We start from the raw sequence: 19,977 nt of genomic DNA, 5'->3' as shown, positions 1-19,977 counted from the left end.
TTCTGCAGTACCTTTAGTTGGAACAGCTTCAGCCTTGGGTGGAGCAACCTTTGGTGCAGGTGGTTGAACTACAGGTTCCTCTGGTCGGGGTACAGCTTGCACTTAAGAGAACATTATGTAATGTTTAACCTACAGGTAGTGACCAAGGCTAACATGGAATCAAAGATTACACTCTAAACGAGTGAATTCAAAGTCTGAAAGAAGATATGAGAGGAAGGACAAGTGAAGATTTCTAAAGTCAATGATCAGTACCTTTAGCTGGGAGACGTTCTGGTGCTGACGGGGGAACCTTGACTGCAGTTGGCTGAACCACAGGTTCTTCAAATGTTGGTCGTTCTGGTGCTTTAAAGAACATTATATATGTTCAGTAATCTACTGGTAATTGCCAAGGTTTCAACATTACAGTCCACTCTAACGAGTGCTAACACAGAGACATATAACCTGAGAACATGAAACACACAACATAGACTGGTTTGTATTACAGAAAGCCAATCACATTACAACACATATCAAAGATTTCAAAGATGGGAAAAGACACTGTCTTTGCAGTACCTTCAGTCTTTGGTGGAGTAACTTTGGAAGCGACTGGCTGAACTACCACTTCTTCTGGTTTGGCTACAGCTGGCACTTTGGAGAACATTAAAAAGTTTTCCATGTTTACTCTACATTTATCATGAGGTTAATGTAAGAATAAGGTGTGAACGTCACTGTTAATACACTACAGCTACAACACTCATTACTTCAGTTAGTTTATTGAGGGATCATAGAAACATCCTGAAACCAGGACACGTGATTAAGAGGTTAGCAGTGAAGAACATCTCAGAACATTCAAGATTTACACAGACATGTTAAAGAGTTAGACGTGGTGATCACAGCAACATTTAACAGACAACAAAATGTCTTTCCAGTTAAACTACTTTACCTCTCGCCTTAGGAGCTTCTGGTGCTTTCTTGGCAGGTTCAACTTTCGGCGCTTCAGGTTCAGGCTTCATTTTGGGCACTTTGGGCTCAGGTGCCGCCGGTTTCTGAGGTGCCACTTTAGGCTCTGGAGGAACCATTTTTGGCTCAGGTGGAGGCTGATAAGGTTCAGGAGTGACCTTTCTGGCAACGGTCACTTTCTCTTCTACAGGTTCTGGTTTGATGTAAACTGAAGGTTGTTCAAGGTTAAGACAGAAATGTTACTGTGAGTTGACACAGAGCACACACAGATTCAAGAGTTAAAGAGGTAGAAGAAGGAAAAGATGACACGAAAAACACAAACTGACATAAATATATAAATGAACAGAAAAGCTGACAAACAGAAAGCCAAGAACACAATGCTCATTACGCATTGTAAGGACGTTGAGTTTAGCTGAGACTTTCAGACAAGATGAAAATAGACAGACAGTAAAAGAAAAGTTAAACGGAGGTTTGTCAAGAGTTTTATTTGATATTAAAGATGACATGGTCTGATTTTACCATCCCACAAAGTGTAAAATTTAGTGCTAAAATATCTGAATCTGCTGCCTAAATTTAAAAAACTATTACTTGTCTATAAATAAATAAATGTATTAATACTACTCTTATAAATTAACATCTGTAAAGATGTAAAGGTCCGAATTATCTAATTTTACAGTCACCCAAAACATAATATGAAATTCTTGAATGCTAAAAAAAATGTGTAAATGTGTATTTTTTAATTTTTAACTGTACATTTTAACTATACATATATGTATGTATGTATATACACACACACACACACACACACACACATATATATATATATATATATATATATATATATATATATATACATATATATATATATATATGTATGTATAACTGTATATTATCCCAGCTAAATTTTGGTTGTAGTGAAAATCAGGTTGACAATATTTTAAATGTCTAAAAATGTTAGAATTTCAGGTTGTGACATTCATTTTGCGGATGGGATGTTGGATTTTGGTCTCCATACCTTACAACTAAATGTTGTTGGCAAGAGTTGTTTGGAAGATGTTGGATTTTGATTACTTAATGCACAACTTAAGACCAACAAAATATCAACGTCATCTGTCGTCTATCAAATTAGTTGGCATTAAACGTTGTCCCAACATTGAATTTTGGTCACCTGACGTCACAATATAAATTTAACCAAACATCAACATGTAGCGACGTTGGTGGCCAGCTGGAATGATGATTAATAATTTCATTTGAAAAGTTGTTGATCTCTTCTTTGCTTGTTATTGTTAATGAAGAATTAAGAACCTGAGCCTATAAAGACTCTGTAAGATCACAAAGAAAGACAGTAATCAATGTGTAACAAAAAACTGTGTTATGAACGTTACCTTCTTGTCCTGGAGCTCCCTCTCGCTGAGCGCCCGGAACGGCAAAGGCTACCTCGGCGTGCGGCTTCTTTCCTTCAAGGTCTTTAAAACATTATCATGCAGTTCAGTTTTGTGGTAAAGTCTGACATCAAGAATGTTTTATCATTGAAGAGAATAAATGAAGAAAGGAAACAAGAAAAGAAAGGTCTGAAAACCATCAACGTAACAGAGTTTTATGAAGTGATTAAAAACAGGTAGAAGTCTGTGCAGATACCTTTGTCTGCAGCCGTAGGCGGCATCCCATGCTCCCAGGGTTTCTCCTCTGCTCTCCTGTACATGTCAGCAACTTGAAAGATGAAGAAAGTTTACGTTAAAACCACAATGGCCATGCTCTACTCTTTACTCTACTGTCTGCTGTCTACTGCACAGAAAGCTCTTGTGAGGGTTAATAAGAGCGTAAGAGAGGCTAGGAGACATGAAAGATAAACATGAAGCAGAAGACATACGAGACTTAAAGATGATCTAAACAGCTGTGGAGAAAGAAAAGCTTCTAGAAGCAGCAGCTGGCAATCACTAAAGCAAACATGGCGGCTAACAGATGTGTGATCAGCAGCTTCATTAAGTTACAGCCACAAGCTTTGAAAACAGCCAGAAGCCTGTTTGCCTTAAAAAAAACAAACAAACACAGATTTATACCGTCAGGGACTTCTTCTCTCATCTCCACCTGAGTCCTCTCAATTACTTCTCCAACAGGTTTTCTCTCTTCTGGTGAAGAAGAAAAAAACATCCTGACATGTAAAGACTTTCACTATTCTCTATTTAACCAAAGTTACTGAAGGAGGTAATGAAGAAAATTCACATCAAATGTATGATTGATGAAGAAACACTGAGACAGACTGATGAACGACGCAGACAGACATGTGAAGGACAAACAGACAAACAGACAAACGGCGTGAGGATGGTTTTGATGGTAATGAGTTATATAACAAAAGAGAATAAGGCTGATACCTGTGACGGACGAGTACCGAACAGAAACCGTCTCTTCTTCAACGGTGACACTTTTGAAAGCTTTAAAGGACAATCAATTGTTAGAGAGATCTTGGCTCAAAGACCTTCAGCTTCGTTCAGAAGAAGATTATAAAAAACATCATCTGAGTTCTGACATTAATCTGAAAAGACTGAAATAAAACTCCTCAATCTCACTTTTCTACATCTCAGAAAAAAAGTCAGACTTTAATCTTAAGATTTTCTCAACATTTTTTTTTCAGTATCAGAATTCTGACTTTAATGTCAAATATTTGATTTTAAAGTTTGATTTTAGACTTTTATCAGGAAATTTAGGATTAAAATCTTGTAAATGATGAAACTGAGGTCTGAAACCTCTGACATAAAAGTCAGGATTCAAACTTCAGACATTAATCTCAGATTGGAGTTTAACAGAAAATACATTTAGAATTCTGTCTTGAATTAAAAAATAGGCTTTTACACAGGAATTCTGAAATTAACTATGTGATGCTAAATTCTGACTAATTCTGATTTTGAAATTAGATTTTTAAATCAAATCTTTAATCTCAAACTTTTTCAACCATTTTCTGGGAATTGTGTAAATTGTACTTTTTATGTTAAAGTCAGAATTCAGACTTTAAACTTAAACCTTTTTAACATATTTTTTTCAGGATCAGAATTTTGACTTTTAACTTTAAAGGCCAGGATTCAGACATTAATCTCAGAAAAAATAATTTACAAATCAGTCTTGAATTTTAAAAAATGATTTAAAAAATATAGATTTTTACATAGGAATTCTGAGATAAATCTCTTTAATCTTAAAATATCAAAGTCAGGGAATTATGTGAGGCTCATCTGATTTTGAGATCAGATTCTAAATCACATCTTTTAATCTATAAATATGATTTATAAATCTTTGACATTAAAGTCAGAATTCATACTATAATTCAATGTTAAATCTAAGAAATTTTTATCTTTAGTTTTTTTGCATTATGATCTTAATCTCGTCAATTTCAGATTAATGTTAAACTCAGTCGTTTGGAGAGTTATTGCTTCACATGTTGAGGAGGTATTTGAGTTGTTACGAGGGATGAATTCATATTAACTGAGTTCAAGGTGATCACATGGTTATTCAGGATGAGGATGATCAGGATGATGATGATGAAGAAGAAGAAGAAGAAGAAGAAGACGGTTTTAAGATGGAGGTTTTCTGCATGTTGAAATGCAGAATCACATTCCTTAACGCACAGTAAGAATCACTGAGGTTGGAAGTGATGAGAGTTAGTACTGATTTCATGATTAATATCTGTTGTACCTTTCACTTCTGTTCGCTCTTCATAGTGATAAAATTCAGAAGAATCTTTAGGTAGAAAAAGACATTGATGAATGAAACGAGCAGAGTAAGGTTAAAGGGTTAAAGTTTGGTCTGTACGAAGAGTCCCAGACTCACCTTGGACAAACATCGAAGCAGCTTCTGGGACATGAACGGATGAGTCGGGAACGTCTGATGGTTTACCACAAATAATAATTAATTCACGTTAATAAATATTTTTTTTAAAACGTTTGTTGTGACAGTAAAATTTTAGTCTGAAGCCGTGTTCAGCCCTTGTTTTTAAAGTACTCACCCTGAGGAACCCTTCCTAACCCAATCTCTGTGAGGGGACAAGGTACGAGATGTTATTAGAACCACCTGAGTGGAACTTCAGGAACTTTCTTTAATCTGAGATATAAATCGTACAGACCTTTGCCCGACAGGTAAAGCTCAGCGGTGCTTCGAGCTTCTCCCATCGGCTCCAGACGAGCGATCACAGAGTAAACGCCTGACGGATGGACACAGTTACCATTAATGCTCGTAATAATTTTTATTTTCGTTATTTCTGTTGTGGAGCAGTTTATACTCTGACAGAGGACTTCAACTGAAATGAATTCCTTATTTTAACGATACATTTTATCATTTAAGGCTGCACACTTAAAGAAGAATATCAAACAGACCAACAAGGTCATTTCTTTTATATTTTATTGCTGTTTTGCAAAGTTGCACCTGAAAAATGAAGCCAACTGGAGTGCAAAAATCTGCAGTTCCCCTAATGGCCACTAGCTGTCACTATTTCAGTGTGTTTTCAGTTCATGAAAGTTAATTGTAACATTTTGGTCGTGTAAAAACGTCTTGTTCCATGTGTGGTTGAACTAAAAGACCCTCCAAGGAGTCACATGTTAAGTGTTTTAATAGTTTTAAGCCTGTTTTTTTCCTACTAGAACAAGTTAGCATTAGCATTATCACAGTTAACTTTAGCTGTAAATGCACTGTGCTAACCAAACTAGCAGCTAGCGTTAGTATTAGCTACACCCTTTTGTCCAAGTACAGTCACTTCTGGCTCCAACAAACCAAGATGGCATCGGCCAAAATACCGAACTAAAGGCTTCAAAGCGGCTACGTCCATTATTTTATGCGGTCTATGTTTACAGCAGAAATAAACCTGTATAAACGTAGCCGTCCCCAGGGGCGAAAATCCCATTTCATAGTTGGGGGGGGACAATAAACAGTAAAATTTTAGAGAATAATTCCAGGGGGGGGACAAGGAAAAAAAGTTGTAGCCAGTCTTTTATACAACATCTTTTACCGCAATTTGACGCTTTAATCTTCTCTCTGTCTCTCCAACAGGCAGAGTGAATGTCTATACTTATGAGAAATGGCTTAACAACTAAACATTTCCTGCAATTAAACTGGTAAAGTGGTTTATAAATAGTGTGCTGTGAGATCTGCCGCTGCGCACCTCACAACCGTGCGTAATAGTCGCACATAATGAGCGCTCCTCGTCTGCACGTCTTTCATGTTTGTCTCACTGACAGGTGGAGAGCCTACAGACAGATACCCATTGCCTACGAGCCGCTCTGCCACAACCGTGCGTAATAGTCGCGCGTAATGACCGCTCCTCGTCAGTTAGACTGCACGTCTCTCATGTTTGTCTCACTGACAGGTGGAGAGCCTACAGACAGGTACCCATTGCTCTGCCACTGACTGCTCTTGTCCTGTCCTCTCCCTCTTCTTTCTCTCCTGTCCTCTCTATCACTAAACTCTGAGCTTAATCATTAGCTTTTATCTTAGCAGCACTGGTAATTGAGTAGGTTTTTGAACAATGCAGGAGAAATGTTGCAGACAGTTTATATTATCAGCCTGGGCCTGGGGCTTGTTACAACAGTAAATGGGATGTGTTGTAACTTGTGTAAGTTAAACTGTGTCTGTGTGAGTGAACATCTTATCCTGCGATGCGGGCAGCGGTTCCAGCCACACGCTGCTGCTGCTGTCAAGCAGCCCCGCCCATTGGAAAGAGTGTGGGATATACCACTACTAGGAATGGGAGGGGGGGGACTCAATCTTTTAAGATTTAAATAGCACATTATTGCGTGATTATAATGATCACCGCTTACATTGTGCTTTCAATAAATACTACTGCATTGTTCAAAAATTATTAATTGTGTCTCAAATGATTCTAGGGGGTACAGCTTTACTGAAGGGGGAGTCATGTCCCCCCTGTCCCCCCCGGGATTTCTGCCCCTGGCCGTCCCTATTTCAGTGTGTTTTCAGCTCATGACAGTTAAATATAACATTGTGTTTGTTTAAAAAAGTCTGGTTCAGTGTTTGGTTGAAATAAAAGACCCTCTTAAGAGTCAGTTTTTCCTCGTAAGCACTTTTTGTTTTAGTGCTTTTCAGCCCAATGTTTGCTGGCAAAAATCTGCATTATCATAGTTAACTTCAGCTGTAAATGCACCTTGCTAACAAAGCTAGCAGCTAATGTTAGCATCAACATACGTTCACTTCTAGCTCCAAAAAAACAAAATGGTGATGGTCGAAATACCAAACTCGAGTTCACAAACAAATGGGTGACGTCATGGAAGCTACATCAGTTATTTAATACAGTCTATGGTTTGCACATTATGAAATGTATTCTTAAATTATATACTAAATGTTTTTGTTGGCTGAAAAGCATCAACTACACACTGTTTGTTGTGTTACTGTTTCTAATTCCTCATGTTACTAGTTTAATCTCAACCCTCAACAGCTAAATGCTAAAACTGCAGGATCCAATAAAATATATACTGTATTTTTTAAATTCTTAGCATTGTGCAGCCTTAAAATCATTTTCTACAAGTTGAACCTCTGAAATGCTGAAAGACGACAGATTTAAAAGACTGGATCAGTCAGAAGCGTCTCCTCAGAGTTGAACAAACCTTCGTCCTCTGCCGTAACGTTGCGGATGGTCATAAAGTGGCGTCGACCGTCGTTCCTGAAGTTATATTTTGGGCTCTCTCTGAGCTCCCACGAGTCTTTGTACCACGTGACGGTGGCGTTGTCAAAGGACACCTCGCACTCGAAGGTGGCGCAGTGGCGTTCATTGACCTCGATGCTTCTGATGCATTTAGTGAACTGAATTTGTTCAGCTAAAACCAGACAACCAAAGTTAACTTCTGATTCTAGATTCATGTTAGTTTACAACATTGATGATTTCATTGATCGGATGTTATTGTTGATGTGTTCAGACTCCTGTTCGGCGTCTTTGTAGTTTTGACTCCATTTGAAAGAAACATAGAACAAAAGCACAAAGAAAGCAGCAGGTTCAAAGAGGTCAGTGTGTTGTTGTTAGTGTGGAGTTGTACTGCTTACCTGGACTGACACCAGCGCCTGATAATGAAATAAAGTGGGACATAAGGACACGTTACAGACGTACAGACGGGTGTCTGTGACTTACAACAGCAAGTTCATACACTCATAGTCTCAGTCTTACCTGTGACGGTGAGCTTGGCGTTGGAGATGTGAGGACCACACACCACGCGGTAGTTGCCCTGATCTTTGAGCTGGCAGTTCTTGACTCTCAGATAATGGTGGTCGCCCACGCTGCTGATTTCGTACTTGTCGCTGCTGTCCAGTTTCTGCGTGCCTTTGTACCAGTTGACGGTGATCTCCGGGTAGTTGATGCGGATCTGGCACTCGAAGGTGACGTTCTGGTTCTCATTTGTCGTCTGGTCAGTGATGTCCTCCATCACAGAGACGGGCTAAGGATTCAAAGCCTGGTTTAACTACATTGCGAACTCTGATGGGTGCATCTTTACAGGCTCCTAAAGTCTATTTTAATCTTTATTTTAAATTCTAGTTTCCACAGATATCCAGAGAAATGTGTATGATGCACAACACATGTTCATGTAATTTGATGTTTTTTTTAACTTGTTTCCAGGAGTTAAAGTGACACAGTGACGTTACACCACAGTGTGAATAGCTAATGTCACTTTTTTGCCCTGGGTGTGTAGAATTGGGATCTGTGTTGGCTTCAAACTTTATGGAAAACCTTCACAGCAGAGGCTGATTAATGGTTTCACGTGTGTCTAAATACATCTGTGTAGTATTCAGTCCTTTAACTGTGGGACTGATTTCACCTACAGAGGAGTAAAAACGACTGCTCTTGTTTCCAGGTACCTCTGTGCCGACGCGTCCCTCCAGCTGCTGGATGAGTCGGGCCATGTCCTCCTCGTCCACCCGGCCGCCACGCTCCAACTCCTGCAGCGGGACAAACAACGTTAACAAAGTCAACCACATCCATCCTCTTTACTTCTGTTTTCTTACCTTGCAGTTTGTTTCTGTGCTGCTGTTAGAAGGGGATCAATGAAGTCTGATCAGATCTTTTGAGTAACTGTGTCTTTAAAGGACAACTTTCATCTGAAGATGGACTTTTAGACAATCTACCCATTCTGTCATTTTCTCTCACCACTTTTCCAGTCTCCATCTCCTTCTCCTTCTTCAGGAACTCGACAGCCTGCAGGATGGCGCGGTAGTCATGGATGTTGTGCTCCCGCAGGATCCTTTCGTAGTCTTTGGGGTCGTGACCTCTGAGCAGCTCCACAATATCAATGTCTTCAGGTCTCTTGGGACTCTTCTGCTTGGAGGGAGTCCTGACAAATATAAAAACACTAAATCAGAGACGGTGTCTTCTTATCAACCAGTAAGCAGAGATGATCTTGTTTTGAAAGTCTTTGACAAAAATCAATCAATGTGGACGTCCTCTGTCCTGTTTCACTCAAGGACTAAATACTGAAATCAAGCAACACGTCTTTCTTACTTCTTCAGCCGTGTCCTCATGTCTCCGAATCCTTCCACTTCCTCCTTCTTGGTGACCTCGATCTCAGCGCTGCACTCGATCTCTCCGTGTTTGTTGCTGGCGACGCACCTGTAGACACCGGAGTCGGACTTGGTCACCTCTCTGATCTCCATCTTGGCGTCTTGACCCTTATGCTCGATGGAGATACGACCACCAGGGGTCATCTGCCTCCATTTGCCCTTCATCCACTTCACGCTGGGGATCGGGTCACCTCCAATCTTGGCGATGAAGGTTGCAGTGCCCTCTGCAAAGAAAAACACAAGCAAACATGGAGCTCCACATGGAATCTGCAGAGATCTGCGGGATTGGAGTAATTATTGGTTCCTCTAACTGGTCTAACTGGTGTTTTTTTTATGAATGTGTCCTATAACACACCCAGTACTCAGTTTGCAGTACCCATCATTAAACATGTATATTACACAGTTTATTACACAGACTAAAACACGCATAACATGGACTGCAATGTCAACATCTATATGGAAAAATGCAAATAAATGTTGGCATTGTTCTTTTCTACAAACCAAGAACACATTACATTTGTACATCATCATGCAGCAGATACATTGAAACTTTACGTGTGGTTAACCTGTGGTTATGTTTAGGCACGAAAACAAGTTTTAGTTTTTGGTAGTACAATCCTGGCTGGAATGCGGTGATGTCTTGTGATGTGACAAATAATGTAATGTATTCATGGTTTGCAGAAATGTCAGATTTTTCGTTGGTGATTGGGCTGAAGTTTGTGGCATTTCCCTGACAGCGTCATGACTCCTGTCAATTGTCACGAACCTGTGAGCTCAGCCCTCCATACTTAAAGAGAAACAATGTCTAGAGACTGGTAATGCTGTTCAAGTTCATCCTCTGAGCTCTCTGAACAAACAGCCTCAGGTCCAGATGTGTACTTACTCTCTGTTACAGAAACGTTTTTGGGTTCCTCGATGAAGAACAGGTTGTCGAGCCTTTTGACCGGAGCAGCTGCAGCTGGGGCGGCGGGCTCGGCAGGGGCAGGCTTAGCTCCTTTATCTGAAAAGAAGTCATGGAGGTAAGTGCGATGTTGTCATGTTTGACGGTCACCAAGAAGTCCAAACGGAGCCTGAGATGTTAAGATGTTATAAAAACAGCTTCACTTGTTTGAACCTTTATGACACTTTTACCCATCAAACTTTTAGGAGGCTTTCGCCTACAGAGCTGGGCAGTATATTGATATTATCTGAATATGGTGATTTTCGATATGGTTATATGGTAAGTGTTGTCCTTCCCTGGTTTCAAAGACTGCACTACAGTAAAGTGATGTTATTTTTGTAGTTAGTAGACTGTTCTAGATGTTCTATTTCATGCCTTTACCCACTCGTCACACTACTGATGTTGAGGTATTTGATCAAAAATACGGTGATTTTTCTTTTTGTCCATATGGCCCAGCCCTATTTATATCACAACTGTGAAAACAGTTTCTCCCCAGTTGTAATAAAGAGAATTAGCTTTTGGTCTTTCTGTTCATATCAGTCATTACGTGTCAAACTCTGTTCCCTGTCAATCTTAAAAACAATTAGAGGAACAGAAGAGCCGATTCATTGGAATAAAACAGCTTCTACTGTGCAAAAAGTTGCCCAAATGATCAAAGAAATGAGCTGGGAACACTGGTCGAGAGCTGTAGCAGTGAAGTATTCATGTCCTTTACGGTGTGAAATAGAAGTGAAAATAAAAAGATGATGAGGACAGGCTGACGTAAGAAGACGTTACCTCTCACAGTGACCTTGGACTTGCAGAAGTCACTGCCGTTAGGGTTGCTGGCCTTGCAGAGGTAATCTCCTGCATCGCTCTTTGAGGCCGCACTGACCTCCAGAGAGGCTGTCCCACCAACAAACGTGATTCTGATGTTTGCACTGGACTTCAGCTCCCTCCTGTCCTTCATCCACTGAATGGTCAGTGGAGTAGGGCCAGTGACATGGCATTTGAGGCTCAGCTTCTCGCCCTCGCTCACTGTCACTGGCTCCAGAGGGACGTCGAACTTTGGAGCCTGGCCAGTTTCAGCTGAGGTTAGGAGAAAAAGCAGGACAACTACAGACACTTGTTTTATGTAGGACACTGGAGCCTTGTCTCTAGACTGTAGCAGAAACCTTTAGAGGGAAACCAGGCTAATAAAGTCATTAACTTACCTTAGCCTGAGATGGACCAAACTACACACCTGACTGTCCATCCACAAGTGTTTGTTTCTGTTCAGCCACCAGTTAATCTGAAGGTTCTAATTCTGATTAAAAAACTCCAACTGTTCCAAACTCCATGGCCATCTTTGGGGGAAACTTAAAGGCCAAAATGGCTGCCAGTGAAAGTCTCTAAGGGTTTAGTCACACCAGCATTTGTAAGAGTGAAATGTGAGCTCTTAAAATCTTCTGGGACAGGTCTGCTTTGTGTCCCCAGAGTCGAGACGAAGCATGGAGAAGCAGCGTTTTTATGTTTTTTGTAGTTTTTATACTCCACATATCTGGAGCAATCTCCCAGATTTCTCTCTGCTGCAACTCTCACTTTTTTAAAATCAAGGTTGAAGATTTTTCTGTTTGCTGCTGCCTCTTATTAAATCAAATATTTATTCATTTAACCAAGCTAGGCATCTTCCTAAACCATAGCTAACTTGCTGACATGACATTCTTATGTTAACGCTGACCAATCCTATTCCTGTTGCCAAAACCTAACCAATCCAACCAACAAAGGCAACAAGTACAAGCCAATCAGAGAGAGTAGGGTGGGTCTTTTCTTTAGTATCCTAGGAAACGCAAGTTCGCCTACCAGTTAGCATGCCAGACAAAGTACTATGCCAAGTAGCCCCACAAGTAATCAATAAGTTACTTTGCAGGAAGTGAGGCTGAATTTGATCGGGCACTTCTGAATAATAAAAACATATTCATTTGCTGTATGTATTTTGATTGGCTGACTAAATATGCAGCATGTGTTGCTTGTATTTCTGTTCCTGATGTTTTTAATTGTTCAGAGACCCAGTTTTATTTCTGTTGGAACAACTGCACCAAGACAGACCAGGCAACATGGATCTGAGAGCCCAGTGGAAAGATAATTTATCTTTCAAAGGAACACAAAACGAAACACAAAGCTTCAAATAATGAAGATGAACTGACACACTCATACCTGAGATGTTGAGAGAAACGTGACATGAAGTTTTGCCAGCTTCATTGGAAGCTGTGCAGGTGTATTCACCACCATCAGAGCTGGTACAATCTCTGACAGACAGCACGGCCATGTTGTTCTTAAAGCTGACATCATATTTGCCAGAGCTGTAGATTTCACTGTTGCCCTTGTACCAGGTGACGCTCAGTGGCTGAGAGCCAGACACCCGAGCTTCCATCTTCACTGTCTTACCCGCAGAGTCCATCATGGACTCAGAGGGCTTCTTGGTGAAGGTTGGAGGGACTTTGTGCTCTGTTGGTGAGGGAGAAAGGAAAGAAAATCAGAGCATGTAGTGACATTTGGAAATGGTTTGATATTCAAAGGATCATTGACGGGGCCACCGGGCCTTTCATCAGGGAAAACACAGAGTGACAACATGGAAGACAACATGGAAACAACCTGCAACATACAAGCAAACAAATACAGAGTGTCCACCCTGTTAACTAATACTTCCACCTCTCTACAAATCCCTTTGTCCAGCAAGCAAATATTAATCAGACCCAACCATATCAACATGGAGAACATGCTCTCAAGGAGCTGTAACACATTATAAAATCTTTTGTTTTCCCAAATCTAACAAACAGGAGACCAGCCAACCATGAACACACCAACAACGAGACCCAGGACTGTTTGGATGTTACCAAATTCCTTCTTGTTACCAACAAGCACAGGACCACAGGAAACGATAACTAGACCGAAGGTTAGTGTTAGTAACTGTGACCACATGAGGAGATGTGTTTGTTACTGTGTTACCTAGTTTAACATGAGCATGACAGACGTCAGTTCCTTCAGCATTGGAAATTTCGCAAGTGTATTTTCCCGCCGCAGTGGCTCTGTCACTGTTGAGGACCTCCAGGACACAGGAGGAATTGGTGGTTTTGACGTTGTACTCGTAAGAAGCCCAGATCTGCTGATCGTCTTTCTTCCATGTGACGTAGACCCTCTGGCTGCCGGTGTAAGTGCACTCCAGCCTCAGAGGTTTACCCAGCTCATGGGAGACATCCTCCAGTTTCTTGACAAATCGCACAGGTTCTGAGAGAAGCAATGTTGAAATCAGTCACAGAAACCACTGATATTTACATGCGGGGGACGAAAAACTATGTGACGGCGCGATATCCAGAATCCGTAGATGTTGTCATGGGAAGAAAGAGAGGCTATGTGAATAAAGGGAGGTTTACCTGTACGTGAAGGTAGGAAAGGTTACAGGCTATGTGAGTGGTATTGACTGTAACTTCTGCAAAGGGTTGCAGCAATATATTGATTTTAACTTTTTTGATACCATGAAACTGCGGTATTTTCTGAGACAGTTATTGTGCCGTGAAAATCTCATACCACTGCAACCCCTCCTCTAAGAATGATTCATTTCATGCATGATGAGTGATGACCAGACCCATACAGAATCTGCGCCCGCAGAACTCTGCAGGTTTTCATTTTGGATCACTGCTGAAAACAGTTGCGCAGATTCTGTTTTGGTGTGGTGATACTACAGTACTACAAGCACCGTGTTGCTGGTTAGTGTTACCTAGCTTGATATGAGCATGGCAGATATCAGAGCCTTCAGCGTTGGAAATTTCGCAAGTGTATCTCCCCCGAGCTTCTTCACGGTCACTGTTGAGGACGTCCAGCACGCAGCTGCAGTCTGTGGTCTTGACATTGTACTTGTAAGAGGCCCAGATTGGTCTCCCATCTTTCTTCCAGCTCACATACATTCTCTGGCTTCCAGTGAACGCGACTCTAAGTGTCAGCGGTGTGCCGACCCTGAACGTCATGTTTTCCAGCTTTCTGATGAAGCGAGCAGGCTCTGTGAGAAGCAGTGAGGGTTGTTAGATGCAAAGGTGATGGTGAGCAAGCAGAAGCAAACATGAGTCCTTCATTCTAATTCACTGATGGAATTCATTTAGGCTTCATTTTATTATGTGAGGTGGAGTATACAGAGTCTCACTGCACTCCAGAGCAGCTCCTGTTCCACTGGCCTTAGGCGTACAACCTGTAACTCGTACCCCTTTTCCACCAACATGGGAAAAGTTCTGCTCTGGTTCCTGCACCTAATTTGGAATCGTTCGAAGCATTTCCACAGACAAATGAAAAGGTTCAGAGCCTTAAAGTTGGTCACAGCTGGAACAAAAACATAGCAGGTTTTCCTTGACCTGAAGTGCGAACCATGACGACATTAGTGGGCAGTCAAATTCGAGAGGTTGGAAAGAGAGGATGGAGTTTTCTACGTCTTCTTATCATCATTAGTTGGTCCACGCTTGTTTTTTGGAGAAAAACAAATATCTGTAGTAACAGGATAAGAGCACTGAGGTAATCAGTGTGACCTGCCATCTTGCCACAACTTTTAACTTCCGTTGTGCACTGTGCAACACCCTCCTCTGATGAAACATCCTCCATTATAATGATTCAGCATAAACCTGGTGGAAACGCGGGCTGGTGCACTCGAAAGCACAAAGGTCCCAAGAATCCTTAACTGGTTCAAGAACCAGAGGTAGTTTGGTAGAAAAGGGGTATCAGAGTGTTTCTTCCATTCCTATGTCTGGAAACATGACGATGTTTTATTAAATCTATGGATGATGGATGGAAGACACCTCCAAAGACCAGCGGAGCAGAAGCTAGTCGGAGAGTAAGATGAGCTCCTGCTTTCTATAGTTATGTATTATTAAATGTGTTACTTTTAGCGTTAGCGGCTGAGATGTGAGAGTGGCCCAATCCCAGTTCTCCCACTTGACCCTACCACTCTGTTTTGAGTGCCACTGTGTAGGGTGTGCCGTTTCTTTAGTGGGATCAAGGGGTAGTAATCATTCAGCCCTACAGGAGATGTAGACTCCAAATGGAGTGGTAGAAGAAAACTCCCAGAATGCTTTGCGAAGTGAGGCAGGCTAAATGTAAACAAGCAACATGGCTGCTACTGTTGTGGAAAGAAGCCTATAAATTTAGCTTTATCTTTGCAATTAATACTGCAAAATGTTGAAATCTGTTGGGATATAATGTGGAGGCAAAGGAATATTTAATTTGATTGTTATGACAAGCGTTGTTATGTGTTAACTGCCCTGTCACTTTTAGCTTTGTAATGCTAATTCAACTGCTTATCTGCAACTCTTAGCCAACTATTTCAACATTTGTTCATTACTTTTAGCTGACTAATGCAATTTCAATCACTTATCAGTTACTCTTAGCTAACTGTTTCAACAACCGATTCAACCGATTATCAAATACTAGCAGCTAACTGTTTCAACCATCATCCATTACTTTTAAGTGACTAATGCTCCTTCAACCACGTATCAGCTAATTTTAGCTAACTGTTTCAATCATTTCATTAATGCTAGCTAACAAATACTATTTCAACCATTATCAATTACTTTTAGCTAACTATTGCAACTATTATCTATTACTTTTAAGTAACTAATGCAGTTTCAACTTTTTATAAGTTTCTTGTACCTAACTATTTCAACTATTATTTATTAATTTTAGCTAATTATTTCAACCATTATCAATTACTTTTAGCTAACTAATGCTAATTCAACCACTTACCAATTACTTATGGCTGTTTTAACCCTTATCCATTAGATTTAGGTAACCACTAATGGTTGATAATTTGCCATTATCAGCATGATGACATAACAACTGGCGTCCTATTTGCTTGGTTAATATTTCGAACCTTACCCCTATGGTTCCGTTCTGAAAGGCGACTACTCTGTCGAGGGCACTCTAAAACAAGACATAGGGCCAAGTGGGAGAATGGGGATTGGGCAGGTGTGTCATGGAGGTTATACCTTTCTTAGTGGTTTTATTAATGACATAGGCATCACAGATGGCAGAACCTCCTGCGTTAGAAACTTGACAACAATAGAGCCCAGCTGCATCTTGTCTGTTTAGGACTTCCAGAGCACACAAGGAATCGGTGGTCTTGAAGTGGTATTTGTTCGAAGCAGAGATCGGCTTGCCGTCCTTCTTCCAGGTCACGTGCACTTGCTGACTGCCGGTGTACGTGCATGTCAGACTCAGTGGATCGTCCAGACAGTATGACGTGTCCTCGAGCTTTTTCACAAAGCGCACCGGTTCTGAGAGAAGCAACAGCGTTAGTCATGTTGTGGAGCCTGACGTGCTAGCAAAGCAGTGAGTATGTTAGAGGGCAGTTACCTAATGTGACATGAGCGTGGCAGATAGCGGAGCTACTGGCATTGGATATTTCACAGGAATATCTCCCAGCAGCCTCCTCTCTGTCACTGTTGAGAATCTCCAAGACACAGGAGTTGTCAGTTTTCTTGACGTTGTACTTGTAGGAAGCCCAGATGGGTTTGCCATCTTTTGTCCAGCTCACGTATATGAGCTGGCTGCCCGTGTAGGTGACCTGGAGCTTCAGAGGCTGGCCAACCCTAAAGGTCATGTCCTCCAGCTTTCTTACAAAGCGCACAGGTTCTAGGAGAGGCAAGGATGTTAGCTGTTAGCCGCCTGTCAAGCAAGTTAGCAAGTAACCTGAAATTCTGATCAATAAACTACATAAACGGCTCATTGTTTTCAGATTTTAACCTCTTTAACAGATTTTAATGTTCCTGTTCTTTAAAATTGACTGCATGTAATTTGTAAAAAAAGTGGAAGTAATTTTTTGTTTTATGTCACAGATGTTTTTCTCACAGTTTTCACTAAATTCGTTAATGTTAATTGTATATAAGACCAATGTATTAGTTTTTCATTTTACAGTATTCAATACCCACAGACTACTTTAAAGCCATATATCAGACGACCCCCTAGCTTTTGTTATGTAGGCATTTTTAGTAGTAGGACTTTGTATGTTTAAAAAAGTAAGCTTTGTCTTTGGTGTCAGGGTCTTCTGCAGACTGACTTGGCAGAGATGGCTGCCATCTTGTTTTTACATGGCTTAGTGTATTTTGCTCTTACTACCACTAGATGGCACAAAAACGTGTCCATGAATGAGGACAACAGGTCTACGTTACGCAGAATCAAGTATAAGATGCGATAAACAAAAAAAGTGATGTCCTCATATGACGACGCAGGGCTGCAGGACGGTACAGATACATTAACGTTTTTCTTTGAAAAAATAAAAACCAAAAACAATGAGCCGTCACGTTTCATGTTTACCTAGTGTGACCTGTGCATAGCAGATTGCGGTGTTCTCAGAGTTAGAAATTTCACAGGAGTATCTCCCTGCTGCTTCTAGCCGGTCACTGTTGAGGACCTCCAAGACACAGGCGTTATCTGTGGTCTTGACGTTGTACTTGTAGGAGGCCCAGATTGGTTTGCCATCCTTTCTCCAGCTCACATAGACCCTGGGGCTGGCACTGTATGCGCAGTACAGCGACAGGGGCTGGCCGAGTCTGAAAGTGGTGTCTTTCAGCTCGTAAATGAAGCGCACAGGTTCTACAGGAGGCAACAATGATGTTAGTTCCATGTTTTATATGTTACAGCAAGCAGATGCATGTTTATCTGAAAGAACTAGTTTACAGGGCACTTGCAAGAATTTATGATTTTTGAGATTTTGAAATTAACTGTGACCAACAGAATAGTTGCATGTGTTAGTGGCTTTACCTATCTTAACCATAGCATGGCAGATATCTGTGCCCTCTGAATTGGAAATCTCGCATGAGTATTTCCCGGCAGCTTCCCGGCGGTCACTGTTGAGGACTTCCAGGGTGCTGGAGAAGTTGGTAGTTTTAACGTTGTATTGGTACGACGCCCAGATTAGCTTGCCATCCTTCATCCAGCTAACATAAATCCTCTGGCTGCCAGTGAATGTGCACTCCAATGTCAAAGGATGGCCAATTTTGTAGTAGGTGTTTGTCAGTTTTCTCACAAAGCTCACTGGTTCTAAGAAATCAATCAGCAATGGTGGTGTTAGAGAATATAAGCAGTGGAACTTGGCCTTTTAAACAAGCTGGTTAAATACTATCTTATGGACGTGCAGATGAAAATCCCCGTGAAGAGGTGAGGTGCTCATGCGGTTTACCTAGTTTGACATTAGCGTGGCAGATATCGGTTCCTTCAGCATTTGAAATTTCACATGTGTATTTTCCAACGGCCTCTTCTCTGTCACTGTTGAGGACTTCCAAGGTGCAGGTGTCTTTGGTGGTCTTGACATTGTACTTATATGATGCCCAGATGAATTTGCCGTCCTTCTTCCAGGTCACGTTGATTCTCTGGCTTCCACTGTACGTACATGTGAGGCTCAAAGGTTCACGGAGTCTGAAATAAGTGTCCTCCAGCTTTTTCACAAAGCGGGCCGGTTCTGAGAGGAGTAAGTGGTGGGTTAGTTGCATGAAGCCTACAATATGTTATACTACCAGGCAGTTATTAGTGTAAACTAACTAACCAGATGACCATCTCAAATGGCTGTGCTTCTCTAGGCAGCAGCAGAAGGCCTCTGTTGTTAACGCAGTTAGTTGATGAATTGAAAGCAGATAGTGTGTTAAGAGTTTGTGACTTTACCTAGCCTGACACAAGCATGGCAGACGTCGGTTCCAGCTCCGTTGGAAATTTCGCAAGTGTATGTTCCAGCTGCCTCAGGCCTGTCACTGTTGAGGACGTCCAGAATGCAGGTTGAGTCAGTTGTTCTAACAGTGTACTGATAAGAGGCCCAAATCAGCTTGCCATCCTTTTTCCACGTGACGTAGACCCTCTGGGTTCCGGTGTACGTGCAGACGAGTTTCAGTGGCTGACCTACTATGAAAGTGGTGTCCTCCAGCTTCTGGATAAAGCGCACGGGTTCTGAGAGAAGCAATGCTGATGTTAGAAAAGCACTCATTGTTATGCTGCCATGCATTAGCCTCTATGTCAATGTAAATTCTGCTACTACGGATGAAATGTAACTTGTAGCAAAATCAGTGATAGAAAACTAGATAAGTAACCCTTCTAAGAGTTGCGTATTTCACATGAGGAACTCTTAATGCATAATCAAACCAAAAAAAAAGAAGGGTGTAAGGTGTGAAAACTCTATGGGAGAAGATACATTAACACATGTAACTGATTTATCAAGTTTCTTTCTATGAATAAAGTATAGGAAACAAGCATCACCTTTCACCACCACATTACAGCTGGCAGAGGCTGAACCAATCCGGTTCTCTGCCTTGCAGATATATTCGCCCTGATCGAACTTGGTTGTTTTGGTCAGTTTCAACGTGGCAACACCCTTTACGAAGTCCATCAAGCAAGTATTGGACTTGCGCAGCTTTCCGTCACCTTTAAACCAGGCTACGGAGATGTCAGGAGTTCCCCCAATACAGCATTTCAGGGTAAGTGGATCGCCCAGAATTACCTCCACTGGCTCCATCATTTCAACAAAGTATGGTCGCTCTAAAATGAAAGATGATGATGATGATGAAGATGGTTTAGTA

General features: G+C 41.2%; 3 protein-coding genes across 5 annotated transcripts in view; all 3 read right to left on the bottom strand.

Moving 5' to 3' along the window:
* Positions 1-11,484, bottom strand: part of ttn.1 (titin, tandem duplicate 1) — a 135,137-nt gene extending 123,653 nt beyond the window's left edge. For 2 of the 3 annotated variants that reach the window (XM_078174667.1, XM_078174668.1), the window contains exons 1-20: positions 11,195-11,484; positions 10,361-10,477; positions 9,419-9,701; positions 9,068-9,251; positions 8,779-8,859; positions 8,093-8,360; positions 7,972-7,989; positions 7,539-7,748; positions 5,051-5,128; positions 4,934-4,960; positions 4,759-4,812; positions 4,624-4,668; positions 3,312-3,371; positions 3,000-3,068; positions 2,578-2,649; positions 2,325-2,405; positions 923-1,147; positions 553-627; positions 253-342; positions 12-101 (exon numbers count right to left, since the gene is read on the bottom strand). In XM_078174667.1, coding sequence (XP_078030793.1) covers positions 12-101; positions 253-342; positions 553-627; positions 923-1,147; positions 2,325-2,405; positions 2,578-2,649; positions 3,000-3,068; positions 3,312-3,371; positions 4,624-4,668; positions 4,759-4,812; positions 4,934-4,960; positions 5,051-5,128; positions 7,539-7,748; positions 7,972-7,989; positions 8,093-8,360; positions 8,779-8,859; positions 9,068-9,251; positions 9,419-9,701; positions 10,361-10,477; positions 11,195-11,366 — 2,299 coding nt within the window. In that variant the 5' untranslated portion in view covers positions 11,367-11,484. The remainder of the gene's footprint in view (positions 1-11; positions 102-252; positions 343-552; positions 628-922; positions 1,148-2,324; positions 2,406-2,577; positions 2,650-2,999; positions 3,069-3,311; positions 3,372-4,623; positions 4,669-4,758; positions 4,813-4,933; positions 4,961-5,050; positions 5,129-7,538; positions 7,749-7,971; positions 7,990-8,092; positions 8,361-8,778; positions 8,860-9,067; positions 9,252-9,418; positions 9,702-10,360; positions 10,478-11,194) is intronic. The other variant, XM_078174669.1, reaches the window with a different exon arrangement.
* Positions 11,485-12,436: 952 nt separating this feature from the next.
* The window catches only part of LOC144466757 (titin-like), a 63,953-nt gene continuing 56,412 nt past the window's right edge, over positions 12,437-19,977 (bottom strand). Inside the window, exons 67-70 of the mRNA XM_078174173.1 lie at positions 19,658-19,936; positions 13,385-13,663; positions 12,593-12,883; positions 12,437-12,468 (exon numbers count right to left, since the gene is read on the bottom strand). Of these exons, the coding sequence (XP_078030299.1) occupies positions 12,437-12,468; positions 12,593-12,883; positions 13,385-13,663; positions 19,658-19,936 (881 nt within the window). The remainder of the gene's footprint in view (positions 12,469-12,592; positions 12,884-13,384; positions 13,664-19,657; positions 19,937-19,977) is intronic.
* Positions 16,333-18,451, bottom strand: LOC144466874 (leucine-rich repeats and immunoglobulin-like domains protein 1). Its single transcript, XM_078174671.1, has 4 exons — positions 18,176-18,451; positions 17,729-18,007; positions 16,769-17,047; positions 16,333-16,689 (listed from the first exon to the last, which is right to left on the bottom strand). Exons 1-4 carry the CDS (start codon positions 18,345-18,347, stop codon positions 16,337-16,339), a joined length of 1,083 nt encoding a protein of 360 aa, XP_078030797.1. The 5' UTR covers positions 18,348-18,451; the 3' UTR covers positions 16,333-16,336.

This window comes from Epinephelus lanceolatus, chromosome 14 (assembly GCF_041903045.1).
Source record: "Epinephelus lanceolatus isolate andai-2023 chromosome 14, ASM4190304v1, whole genome shotgun sequence".
Taxonomy (NCBI): domain Eukaryota; kingdom Metazoa; phylum Chordata; class Actinopteri; order Perciformes; family Serranidae; genus Epinephelus; species Epinephelus lanceolatus.
This window is presented reverse-complemented; position numbering and strand designations above follow the sequence as displayed.